General features: G+C 36.8%; 1 protein-coding gene across 1 annotated transcript in view; it reads left to right on the top strand.

Annotated features, from left to right (window-relative positions):
* Window positions 1-14115, top strand: part of AGTPBP1 (ATP/GTP binding carboxypeptidase 1) — a 139122-nt gene that overhangs the window by 69650 nt on the left and 55357 nt on the right. The window contains exon 13 of the mRNA XM_021677917.1: window positions 9644-10359. Coding sequence (XP_021533592.1) covers window positions 9644-10359 — 716 coding nt within the window. The remainder of the gene's footprint in view (window positions 1-9643; window positions 10360-14115) is intronic.

Below are 14115 nucleotides of genomic sequence, written 5' to 3'. Positions count from 1 at the left end.
AAGACATTATTAAAATCACAAGGAAGTGAACTGTACTGTATGTATCAGAAAAAAATCCGTGTGTGAGTGGACCCGCACAGTTCATACCTTGTTGCTCAAGGGTGGGCTGGGCTGTGCTTGCTAGCTAATGTTTGTATTTCACAGTTGTCATATTCAGGGCTCTCTTTAGGAACTTAGGAGCTTTGGATGCACTAGGAGCAGCAGCAGGTTGCCCTTCCTCCCCTCCCCAGTTCCTTGGCACTTTCAGAGATTTGGGGGATATTGGAGGGTCCTCTGAAATCAGGGGAACTAGAAGGAAGGCAGGGATAAAGGAGAGCGCTATCTGTCAAAAGGAGAACAAGAATGCAGGAAGAGGCATTTGGGAAATGATACAGGGTGATTTTCTCCCACTGAACGTACCAGAAGTATCTGGCTACTCTTTCAACACCTTTGTGCCCAGCTAAAGAACTCAAAATAAAACCCTGGAGATAATAAATACTGCTAACTCAATGCAGAAAAATATTGTGGAAGGGGTTTAGGTGGGGAGGGGATTGATTATTATGTGAAGAAGTCACCTACTTTCTCTCTATGTATAAGAACTATATAACATGTTTAAAAATGGTAAGAGTTTTGATGTGGGAATAAAGAAAAATAATTTTTTTAATGGGTGTCAAGGCCAGGATTTTGATTCTCATTCTTTCGCAGGACACTTCTTTCTTGTAGGCTCTGACGGTGAGTTCTTGTGTGTCTGCCTGTTAATGCTTCACCTGGAACAGGCTACCCTTGATGGTTTCCTGCTCGGCACCTAATAGCCAGCCAGCTTGTCCTTTAGTTTGGCTGCTTGTAGGAGAGCAGGTTCCTACTTTTGGTCTGACTTGGCCAGGGTCAGATGGTGAAGACAGGTTTGTCAGAGTGTAAGTGCTCTGAAAAGTCTCCCCAAGTGAGTCACTCCTTTTTATTATGTTTAAGCAAAAGAAGCTGCTTCAAGTATTTCAGATAACATGTATTTATTAATGTGTCTCTCTATTTTGCCATAAAGAAAAATGTAGAACAGCTGTATTTCTATAGCATGTGTTATGGGGAATAGCACATTGTCTTTTATTTACATAAAATAAAATCATTAGAATTTTAATTCTAATTCTGGAAAATCATTTCTAAAGTAGTTGTGTTGGCACTTGACTATCTTTTGCATTTTTAAATTTCAGAGGAACGCATTGTTCAAATACTTTAATCTCTTTTTTGAAGTGTGTGTTGGAACTATATCTAAGCAGCAGTATTTAAGTGACATATTTTTGAGAATTAAAAATATTGGTTGGTTCCAGATAAGAAGTATTTGAAAGGATTTTTTTCAGCCATCATCTTATCAAATACTGGCAGATCATGACATATTAAACATAAATTAATTTCGATTATGACTTTTTCCATTTGGATTTGCATGTCATTTTCAGTATCAACCATTGGGGCTTAAAATTACTTGATGTGCTTGTTGGGATTCTGAACACCATCCACTTTGTTTCCACATGTGTTAAGGCTATTATTCAGTGGCCAGATGGAGGCAAATTGAATGCATTTGAAGGCAAGATACAGAATTGTTAAAATAATTATCAACAGACTTTTTGAAGGCCCTTACCATGCTTTTAAAACTGTAATTATTTATTCATAGTGACAATTACAGTTTTACATGCTTTTGTTTCTTAATGGCAGAATATTGGAAGTGTCAAAATTCTGAATTTTCACAGCTCTTTTTTCAAATGTTTGTGGTAGCATGATGACAGTTACCATATGGACTTTTGTTTTTTTTTCCTCTTTTTAATTTGGTTTTACATTTTTATTAAAGTTATGTGTGGACAGAATTTAAAGAGTCACATAGTTTTATGTAGTTTAATCAGGAAAAACTGGGTCCCCTTCCCACTTGCTCTTTCCTGGAATCACTTTTAGCATGTTTTTGAGGTTGAAATCCCCATGTATCTAAACGGTAGGCTTACAGTGCCATCTCTTGATTTTCCTGCCCCTTTTTTTTTTTTTTATCTTTTTTTTAAAAAGTTTATTTTATTTTAGAGAGAGAGAGCAGGTAGGGGGTGGAAGAGAGGGAGAAATAGAATCCCAAGCAGACTCCCTGCTGAGCGCAGACCCCAACGCAGGGCTCTGTCCCAGGACCCTAAAAGATCATGACCTGAGCCAAAATCAAGAGTCGAACGCTTAACCAGCTGAGCCACCCAGGCATCCCTGAAATGAACTTTTAATAGTTATGAAGTTATTGATGCTGTAAAGTTGCTTATCTCTAAGAATTTATGGCAAAAAAGTAAAAAAAAAAAATTAATGTAGCTAAATTAACTTTGGTGACTTGCCTGGTGTCTTTTATTTTATTTTTGAGAGAGGGAGAGCTCATGAGTCGGGGGGCAGAGGCAGAGGGAGGGAGAGAATCTTGAGCAGACTCCCATGTCCAGTGCAGGCTCAATCCTACAACTTGAGATCACGACCTGAGCTGAAATCAGGAGTCAGCTGATCAACCTACCAAGCCACTAAGGTGCCCCTTGCCTGTTATCTTTTTAAAATCTTTTTACTTTCAACTTTTTGATATCCTTAGGTGTGTATCTTTTTAAACAGTATATAGTATAAACAGTATAGTTTATACTATAAACTACTATATACCGCAGTATATAGTGTAAACAAACAGTATATAGTTGGATTTAAAAAAATCAAGTCTGCGTCTTTGCCATTTAACTGGAGCATTTAGTTCATTTACATATAATTATTACTGTATTTGGATTTATATTTATGAGATCTTATTTTGTGTTTCCATTTGTTTCATCTCCGTGTCTTTGTCTTTTTTTTGGCCTTCATTTGGATTGACTATGTTTTTGTTTCACTTTTTCACCCTAATTTGTTTGAAAGCTATAGTCTTGTTACTTTTTTTTATTTTAATCAACTTTGTTGAGATATAATTTACATACAATAAAGTGCATTCCTTTAAAGTGTCAGTTTGAGTATTGACACATATACAGAAATTCTAGCTACTCTTGATGTTGTAACATACATTTTTACTATTCTGACGTTAATTGGGACCTTTCTTCTTTCTTTTAATTATAAAAGGAAACTTGGGATACTTTAAGTATAATCACCTCCCAAACCAATGTACACACTTTTAATTTATGTTTTAACTCTAGCTTTAAAAAAAAAAAAATCCATATGATGGTACTGCTTTGTGTTTTACATTAAGTGTTTAAGATTTACAGACATTTTTACTACTTTTTTGTTTTTTACTTCTTGTTTCTCAGACCTTCAGTCTGACTTACTTTCCTTCTGCTGGAATTATGTCTTTTAGTCTCTGTCTCTCTCTTTTGGTTTGAAAGTGTCTTTCAAGAATGATTATTCTTGAAAGTTAGTTTCTCTGGCTAATTTTTAAAAGTCAGCTTTATTGAAGTATAATTTACATGCAGTAAATTATTCATCTTTAAGTTCAGTGAATTTTGACAAATTCATACAACTGTGCAACCACCAACCCAGCCAAGATACAGAATTATTTCTGTCACCCCAGGTGTGTCCCTGGGCCCCTGTGTCTTTGTGGTCAATCTCCTTACCTCCTGCCCAGGTAACTGCTGATCTGCTCTCTGTCACTGTAGGTTAATTTTGCCTGTTATGGAACTTCTCATACTGGAATCCTATGTGAATGTACTCTTGTTTAAGGCCTCTGTGTTCATCTTAGGGTTTTGAGATTCACTGATGTTATTGCGTGTATCAGTGGCTCTTTCCTGAGTGCTGAGTAGTATTTCATTGTATGGAAGTACCACAATTTCTTTATCTGTTTACTTGATGAATACTGGAATGTTTGCAGTTTGGGGCTACTGTGAATAAAATTGATACTAGCATCTGTGTAAAAAGCTTTTTGTGGAAATTTGCCTTCATTTCTCTTGGGTAAATACCTATGAGTGAAATCGCTGGGTAGTATGTATGCAAAGTGTATGTTTTTGCTTTATATAAACACGTTGTTTCTGGTGATTTTCAAGATAATTTCTTTAGCTTCATGCTCCACAGTTTCCTAGTGGTGTTGACTAAAGGCAGGTATTCTTTTTTTAAATCTTGTTTGGGATTCACTGTCTTTTGGAATCTGAGTTGTTTTCTCTTAGGGGTTGGAAAAACTCACCTCTCCTCCAGACACTGCCTTTTTTCTCTTTCCTTCTCTCTTTTCTTTTGGCATTACTGATTGGTTGTAGACTTTTTTACTCTCTTCCATATCTTTTAACTCTTTTTCATGTTTTCTTTCTCTTTCTCTATGCTGCATTCAACTAAATTCATTCGAACAGTCTGCCAGTTTTGTAATTTTATTTTTGGCTCTATCTGATTGGTCATTATAAACATCCATTAGATATTCAAACTTGTTTTATTTTTGGTTTTAGAAGGTTTTAAAAAAATTTGTTTCATCCCTCTTAAACTTTTTTTTTTTTAAAGATTTTATTTATTTATTTGACAGAGAGAGAGATAGCGAGAGCAGTAACACAAGCAGGGGGAATGGGAGAGGGAGAAGCAGGCTTCTTGCTGAGCAGGGAGCCCGATGTGGGACTCTATCCCAGGACCCTGGGATCATGACCTGAGCTGAAGGCAGACACTTAACGACTGAGCCACCCAGGCACCCTCCCTCTTAAACTTCTTGTTTCTTTTTTTTTTTTTTTTTTATCATTGGAACATTTAGCAATCCTCTTTATTTTAATTTTAATTTTTTTTTACATTTCTTTTTTTATGTTATGTTAATCGCCATACATTACATCATTAGTTTTTGAGGTAGTGTTCCATGATTCATTGTTTGCGTATAACACCCAGTGCTCCATGCAGAACGTGCCCTCTTTAATACCCATCACCAGGCTAACCCATCCCCCCACGCCCCTCCCCTCTAGAACCCTCAGTTGTTTCTCAGAGTCCATAGTCCCTCATGGTTCATCTCCCCTTCTGATTCCCCCCCCTTCATTTTTCCCTTCCTACTATCTTCTTCTTTTTTTTTTTAACATATAATGTAGTATTTGTTTCAGAGGTACAGGTCTGTGATTCAGCAGTCTTACACAATTCACAGTGCTCACCATAGCATTGGGGAGGGTACGTGCTATGGTAAACTTCTTGTTTCTTGTCTTTTATTTCTTTGAACATATTACATATGGCCATTTAATTAGTCTTATAATTTTAGTGTCTGAAATTCTTGCAGGTCTTTTCCTACATGTTTGTTTCAGTTCCTTCTACTTGCTTAATTTTTCATTTAGTTGTTTTTTTTTTCCTCCAATGAGCTGATCATTTCTTTATAATTCTGCTTGTGGAGCTTATGTGGAAACTCCAGAAGTTTTTGTTGTTATTCCTTTTGACAGGCACTCTTAGAGGTTACGTTCCTCCTTGAGGGTTTTTGGACCATTCAGATAATGTGAATTCAGGATGCAGTCTGTGTGATGTGATGGCAGGCTTTTGGTACTAATTTATGAGTAGTGATGTTTTTTATTTACCCTCTTAGTGCTAAGGTTTGAGACTGTTGGTTTTCTTTGCTATTTCTTTTGTGGTGGGGCTATTTCTAGGGAATTTATATCAAATGTTTCGTTCTCTGGGGTTTCATCTTTATGGGAGGAGGATCTTTTGGTAGACTCCCCACCTTATGCAGGTTCTGGGATAGTTATACTTTATACTCTGAGATAGAAAAACCTAAACCCCAGGTCACCTGGTTTAGCAAATGTTTTCCAAGTGAAAGCCACCTTCAGTCTTACCACTTTGGGGTCCCATCTTCATTACTGTTTGTTCTTTGTTTTTGCTGTCTTATCCACTTGCTGTACTTAAAATATTTTAATATCTTATCCAACAATTTTAAGAGTTCCTGTGGGTTGATACCTAGCTCACCATGTTTCTTACAACAGAATTTTTTTTTTTTTTTTAAGAATTACAGGGTCACATTTTAATACCTGAATTTTACAGTTCAGCATTAATATTACCACATGTATACAAATGGTGTAAAACAAGCGCAGTGGTATTTTTAATACAAAATAAACATCCATTTTATGAAAAAACTATCATATCTACATAGGCAGCCCATCTTTTCCAAACAATAGTCAAAGTTAAAATTAACTACAAAATCCTCCAAAACAGGGGAAATTGCTTCAGTGTAAGCTCTTTCAGGAAAAATGGACCCATGACACATATCACGAGGGTGATCTGAAGATTGTAGCTGGAATTACTGTTTTTAGTTTTTTTCCCCAGTGCATTAAATTGTAGTTTGGGGGATGTTCTCAATTCAGCATGATCTCAGATCATAGATGAGCAGACTAACATCAAAATATTTACAGTTAACTTACTGTTCTAAAAATAAAACCTCTTTGAACTGTTTGCCTCAACTTATTATTTTAAATTCATTTATGTACATGGCATGTGCTTATACTCTAAAAAAAGCAGCTTTCATATTACACTCTTGTTTATGGGAAAACTTCATCTGTTGTATACTGACTTTGATACTGAAGCGACTTCTTGGATCAAAATGGCGTCTAGATATTAAATGTCACTTAATTCAGCACTATTCTTTGTATGCTAGTCTTTATAAATCAACAGAGTTTTTTCCCTTCAGCGGCTGTAATGCAGAGCCACCTACCTACTCCCTCCTTTGTGCCTCCACTGTCTCCTTGGATTAGACGTGCAAGAGGGGCTGAGAGTGAATCATCTTTGAGTCCCTGGTTTTTATACAGTGGGTATTTAAGGAATGAATCACAGAGGAAAAGATTCTTAATTTTCATGACATAATGTGTGTAAAGAAGTTAAAGAAAATGAAAAGAAGTGCAAATTCAGAAAAATATTTGCAAAAAATGGCTTCGAGGATTAGTGTGTGTGTGTGTATTTTTTAATGTACGAATTTATACAACAAAATAAGAAAAGCCCTATATTCCAGGAACAAAAAAAGTTACCTATGAAGAATTAAACCAGTTAACAGATGTCTAGAAAATTTTTTGCTTTTCTCATAGAGAAAATTTCTCATAGAGAAATTAAAATTAAAATAGCATTATATGATATCTCTTATCTACCACTTTTGAAAAAGTGTTTTAAAACTATAGTACCTATGTTGACAAGGAAGAGGAGCAGTTGAAATAGATAATCTCATACACCGTTATTGAGAATAAGCATTAAGATAAGTATTGTTGGAGGGTATTTGGACAATTTGTATTAAACATTAAAATTGATTATAGTATCTGACCTTTTGTAAGTCCATGTCAGTGCTTAGGAAATTATCCTAAACAAAGAAAAAATATGTGCAAAACAACGTTCATTACAGAATTCTTTATAATAATAAAATTTTGGAAATGGCTTAATTATACACTTTGTTCATGTGTTTAAATCCTTCTCTGTTGTGTAAAGGATTTAATGCCTAACTGTGGAATAAAGGTTAAATCAATTGTGGTATATTTCTTTGGTAGAGTCTTATATAGATAAAAAAATATTTCTATAAGTACAAAAAGAGAGATGTTTATTTGACCTGTCAGCAGCATTCTTTTTTTAAACCTGGCTTCTAGGACATTTTTCTTTCCTGGTGTTTGTCTTTCCAGACTGGCTTTTCCTTCTCCATCTCTTCTGTTTTATCTTCATCTCCTCAACCTCTGTAGATTGATTGTAGTGCCTCAGTGTTCAGTCTTTTCTCTTCTCTTTAGTTCTTTCCATTGATGATTTCCAGTCTCATGGTTTGGAATAGTATCTGTATGCTAATGACTCCCAAATATTTATCTTCTGGATGGATAGTTCTTCTCAATTCTAGACTTGTATGTCTAATTGCCTACTTTAATACTCACATTTAACCTCTCAGAGCTAAACTGGTGCTTTTCATTTATTTAGGCAAGCACTCTGGCGCCATGTGTGAAACCTCTCTGTACCTTATGTCCTGCATCTGGTCTTTGACACTTCTGGCTCACAGTGCATTTAGAATCCAACCCCTTCTTACCAACTTGCCTAGACTCTTAATTGGTCCCCTGCTTCTACTCTCCTCTCCTCAGTCCTCAGAAGGACATTAGAACAGTGGTTCTCAACTGGGATGATTTTGTCTCCAGGGGATGTTTGACAATGTCTGGAGACATTTTTGGTGATCACAAATGGGTGGGGATGCTACTGGCATCTAGAGTGTACAGAGGAGAGAGGCCAGGGATGCTGCCAAACATCTTACAATGTGCAAGACAGTGCTGCCCATCTTGCTACCCCGACCCCTGAAATACAGAACCAAAACCAAACAAAAAAGAAATACACACACACACACAATTTCAAATTTTTATTTAAATTCTAGTTAGTTAACATACAGGGTAAAATTGGTTTCATGCCTAGAATTTAGTGATTCATGACTTATATATAACACCCAGTGCTCAAGTGCCCTCTTTAATGCCCACCGTCCTCCATTAACCCTCAGTTTGTTCTCTATAGTTAAGAGTCTCTTATGGTTTGCTTCCCTCTCTCTAAAAACGAATTATTTAGATCAAATGCCTCAACCCCTGTGGTTAAGAAACCCTGTATTCCAGGTGGTTAAGAAACTCTACGCTTACAGGTTCTATTTTGTTGTGTTTTGTTCTAAATGTTAGCCATCTCATGGCACTCCTCTTCGCCCAACCCTCCATTGGCTCCCAGTGTCATTCAGAGTAAAACCCAAAATTCTTAAAATAGCCTGCAAAGCCCGACAGGATCTGGTCCTCTTTTACATCTTGGAATTCATCTTGCTCATTCTTTGCCAGCCATCCTGACCCCCTTGCTGTTCTCTGCATATCCCAGACATTCTTCAACTCTGGGTTCTGTGCATGGCAGTCCTTTCTGCCTTTGCTTTTATGTCATCTCAGGGAGGCTTCACTAATCCATGGGATTTCAGATTGTAGCCCATCTTCCCTCCCCTTGGCACTCCCAATCCACAGTACCCCTTCCTCCCCTCTTTAACACTTTAGCCTACTCACGTTCCATAAAATACATTTATGTCATTTTTTAAAAATTATTTATTTTAGAGAGGGAAGACAGAGAACACACGAGCAGGGGGAGGGGCAGAGGGAGAGGGAGAGAATCCTCAAGCTGACTCCCTGCCAAGTCCAGAGCCTGATGGGGTGGGAGCCTCGATCTCAGGACCCTGATCAGATCATGACCTGAGCCGAAATCAAGAGTGGCTGCTTAACCGACTCAGCTACCCTGGCACGCCTATGTCATGTTTATTATTGGTTGTGTTGACAGTCCTCTCCCTTCCTTCCATAGAAGAATGTAAGCTGCAAGAGGGAAGAGGCTTTTTGTTTCTATTTTTGTTTTTAAGCTGATGGTACTTAAGTGCCTGAAACACTGCTTGGCACAAAACAGACACTCTAATTGTTGAGTTAATGAGTAACAGTTCAGTTGTGTTTCCTTTAATAGGAGTCTGGATGCTTTTAACGTCTTTGTGCTTCTGTAAAATTTCCCGTATTTCTCTTATATGTAGGCATTATTTTTATAATAGAAAAAGTAAAATAAGTGTGATGAATTTTGTGGCTAAGTATTTTGTGTTTTATTTAGTGAAATTAAAATGTACTCTGTTTTATCCATTTTTATAATTTTCAAATGTTAGTTTTCCGAAGCAGTATATACAAGAATGTAATCTTAGTTTTGTTAATACATTTTAATATTTACAGATTAAAGATTAAACGTATTTTTTTTATTTTCAAAGGACTATGATTTAATCTCCAAAGAACCAAAGCCTTTTGTATTTGAGGGAAAAGTACGTGGTCCTATTGTTGTTCCTACTGCGGGAGAGGAAGCATCTGGGAATCCAGGCAATTTAAAAAAAGGAGTTGTAAGGAAAGCAAATGTGTCTCCTAAAGGAGATGAAGGTGATAAGAAACCTACCTGTATGGATCTGGTGAAAGAAGATATTAAAGATAATGACAGAACATCACAACAGCAGCTAGGTGATCAAAACAGAACTATTTCTTCGGCCCAGGGCTTAAACAATGATATTGTGAAGGCCTTGGACCGAATTACGTTGCAGAATATCCCTTCTCAGACAGCCCCAGGTTTTAATGCAGGAGCGAAGAAGGACTACAGTCTCCCTCTTACCGTCCTCACGTGCACTAAAACTTGTCCACACATGGCCACTTGTGGAAATGTTCTGTTTGAGGGAAGAACAGTTCAGCTAGGGAAGCTTTGTTGTACTGGAGTTGAAACTGAGGATGATGAAGATACAGAATCTACTTCATCAGTGGAACAAGCATCAGCGGAAGTCTCTGATGGACCCACCCTCCACGACTCAGATCTCTATATTGAGATTGTGAAAAATACAAAGTCTGTCCCAGAATATTCAGAAGTGGCTTATCCTGATTATTTTGGTCACATTCCGCCTCCATTCAGAGAGCCTATTTTAGAAAGACCTTATGGTGTACAAAGGTGAGTTTCAGGTTTCTTCTTTCTCTTAAACAAGACCATTGTTAAATGTGGGTATTTAGGAAGAAAAGTACTCTGGATTAAAGTTACTGTAATTTTTTATCCTGCTTTGGAAATTTGCGCTTATTTGCAGTTATCCTTATGGGTTAACTTTGTTTCTTTTCTAAGCTCATTACTTATTCAGATGATATTAAAGATAATGACAGAACATCACAACAGCAGCTAGGTGATCAAAACAGAACTATTTCTTTGGCCCAGGGCTTAAACAATGATATTGTGAAGGCCTTGGACCGAATTACGTTGCAGAATTACTTATTCAGCATAGTAAACCTGACCATTGGACAATTTAGAAATTTTTTATTTAGATGGCATCTGAATATATAGATTATTTACTAATCTTTGAATAAATACTAGTAATATATTAATTTAGTAATTTGATTATAATTTGAACTTGATTTAGATACATGATTTAAAAATAGAAATGTGGACAGTATTATTTTGCAAAAATTGAAATTGGAAATACTCTATGAAAATTTGGGACTAATAAAAAGCAGTAACTAAGGTTATTAAACCTTGCCAATTAATTTTAGAAATTACAAATAGTATTAACTATTACCATCTAGTAATATTTGGCATATTAAGTACAATTGTGGTGCAGCTTGACTATTTTCAGTGGTTATGTTTAGGGTTTTGTGGTGATGGTTTACTAGTGCCTAATCTCTGTGATCTTGTTATGAATATAGTATGTAATGATACAGGAAGACAGTGCTGTAGGCATTTGATTTTCCTTGGACTATAGGCTTTTTTAAAGCAACAGTTGTATCTTACTAATTTTTTGTATTTAATGTATCATATAAATTAATCATTTTTATTTAGCAACTTAGTATATGTTTAATGCTACCAGTTGGCTCCTTGACCCACAGGTATGGAATGACATATAACATAGCATCAGAACAGGGGACTCACTTTGCTGGGAAAGGTGTGTAGGAGTGGGCATGTGCTCTGGCATCCACTGGTTGCATCACACACTGCACTGTCCAGAGGCAGCTGGCCTCTTGGAGTGCTAGAATGGCTTTCAGAAGGCACAGTGCAGCTCCAACTAGGAGGAAATACTCTGCAGTGATGGGTTGCCATCTTTCAGAATGAAGTGTATATGCACCAAACTAGAAACTTCCACATGGTTCTGTATCCCCAAAAGAAAGAACACATAAGTCTCATACCAGGAGGTGGGGACAGGAAGTAGTCCTAACTTCCTGTAGCTCGCAGTGTCCCACTGGGGGACTTGGTGCTTTCTGTCCCTGTACCTCTGATCTCTGCAGGGTTAGTAGTCCAGGTTCCCAAAGTGGATGTAGTCTTTCCATGGTGGGGGGACATAGTAAGGGTACAACTTCACTGCAAGCTGTGGTTGCCAACAGGTTACTGTAGATTCTTGTGTCTAGGACCAGCAGGCAGAAATAGGCTCTACCATCTTGACCCAGATCAGCTAAAGGAGGTAAGATTGCTTGTACACGCCATGGCAGCAGGTTGTATATGTGTGGAACTCAAGTGATCCACTCATTTTAAGTGTGAGTGAGCATGTCACAGCGACCCTGGAATGAGATGATATGATTGCCAGGGGCTCAGACCTCTCTAAGTTTGGGTCACTTAATCCAAGACTTGCAGGAGTGAGAGGGGGATTTAGATTGATGTTGGGGGATAGAGATGAGGAGTTGCAGCCCTGAGAACGGTTGCAGTGTTGGGGACAAAGTTTGTCCTGCTGGTATTTGTCTTTTCAGGCTCTCCTTAGGAGATGCTCACAGGAACTGTGGGGGAACTGCATTTGTTCCTTCAAGTGACATTAATTTGAGACTGGAAGAATAAATGCATGTAGCAAGCATACTTGAACCAGTGGGTTTGACTTGATAAGTGTGATGAGTCACTGTGGTGTGTCCTGGCAGGACAGGGCACCTGAAAAGCAAGTAAAGTGTTTGGATTCTAGACTTGGCTGTCCCACTAATTCTGTGTGTGCATGTTTGAGTGAAATAACTTAATTTCTGTAGATAGCAATTTTCTTTTCAAACTATGGATTGATGGCCATTTAGTAACTAGTATTAAAGGAGAAAATAATAGTGTGTCACATGTAGTACATCAAAGTATTATTTCATAAACTTTTGTTTCAGGGGCGAGTGTGTGTGTGCGTGCACGTGCATGCGTGCACTCAGGGCAGTAATTTTTTTTTTAAAGATTTATTTATCTATTTTAGAGAGAGTGTGCCCAGGGGGAGGGGCAGAGGGAGAGAGAGAATCTCAGGCAGACTCCCCGCTGAGCACAGAGCCGGAAGTGGGGCTCCATCCCATGACCCTGAGATCATGACCTGAGCCAAAATCAAGAGTCGGAGTCGGACACTTAACTGACTAACCACCCAGACGGCTCATCAGGACAGTGATTTTTAAAATATTTCTAGTAGGTCATGATCAGAAAAGTTTGTTCACCTCGATCATGGTTAGCAAACTATGGCCTGTTGTGTCAAATACAGCTCACTACTGTCTGTTTATGTTCAGCCCACAAGCTAAGAGTGGTTTTACATGTTTAAATGGTTCAAAAAAATCTGGAAAAAAAATTTTTTTGTGACACATAAAAATTGTATGACAGCCATTCATTCCTATTTGTTTATGTATGATCTATGACTGTTTTGGTGCCACCGTGGCAGAGGTGAATGGTTGTCACAGAGACCATGTGGCTTTCAAAGCCTGAAATATTTACTCCTTGGTCCTTAAAGGAAAAATTTGCTTGACTCTAGTAGCTAGGTAGTCTGAAGGCTTCCTGGTTCTGTATATGTGATAAAATATCCAATATGGGCCAGGTAGTAAGTATTTCTTAGTACTCAGGAATGCTGCCATTTTTGAAATACTACATTGAGGATATTGTTTCTAGTTTGCTTATCTTATTTTCCTAGTCTTCTGCAACTTAGTTTTTGAGCAAATGATAAACATTTTATAAATTATTTGCCAACTTTTTAGCCCAGCCCCTGTTCGAATGCAGTAAAATTGTAAATGAATAATGTCAAAATTATTAAGGATTTACTATTTTATTATTTTCAGAAAAAGGAGGCATTAGATTTCTTAAAATTACTCAGTGAAAATATCTTTTTGTTATTTTGAATTTCTACTTTATGATTATCACTGACCTTTTAATAATCTTTTTAAAATAATGCAGCAAATGAATAAAACTTCGTTAAAAATTTCTTCACCTCATATGGAAGGGGGAAAGCCTATTATAAGCTTCACATCTCAATGTAGATAGTACTTTAACCCTTAATTTTTTTTTTTTACTGTAATCACATACTGACAATTACTTGAATCCATAGTTTTGGTTTAAGTTGGCTTACAAATTAAAGTGAAACTCATCTCTTGTAGTTTAAAGTATGCTTAGCATTTTTGGGTACATTTTTTCTGTTTTCATATTCTGTAAAATTAGAGCATGAGAAAAAGTAGAAAGAAGAAAGGTCCTTCTTTGCCCCATTCCCCAGAGGTGGTTACTTTTAGCATTTTGATTTTACTTTCCATTATTTTTTCTGTATGTTTTAGAATTGCCTAACTGTATTTTATAATAAAATATAATTCATATTGCCTTGTTTTAAAAAGCATTTACCAAATACTTTTATCAAAATAAAATGAAAAATATGACAGAGAAATACAGTGACTCTTAATCACAGAAATATGTTCAACTTCTCTCAAAATAAAAGAAATGCAAATTAAAATGTACTGAGATATCATGTCC

This window comes from Neomonachus schauinslandi, chromosome 13 (assembly GCF_002201575.2).
Source record: "Neomonachus schauinslandi chromosome 13, ASM220157v2, whole genome shotgun sequence".
NCBI lineage: Eukaryota > Metazoa > Chordata > Mammalia > Carnivora > Phocidae > Neomonachus > Neomonachus schauinslandi.
Note: the sequence above shows the minus strand (reverse complement) of the source record. Positions and strands in the feature narration are given on the sequence as shown.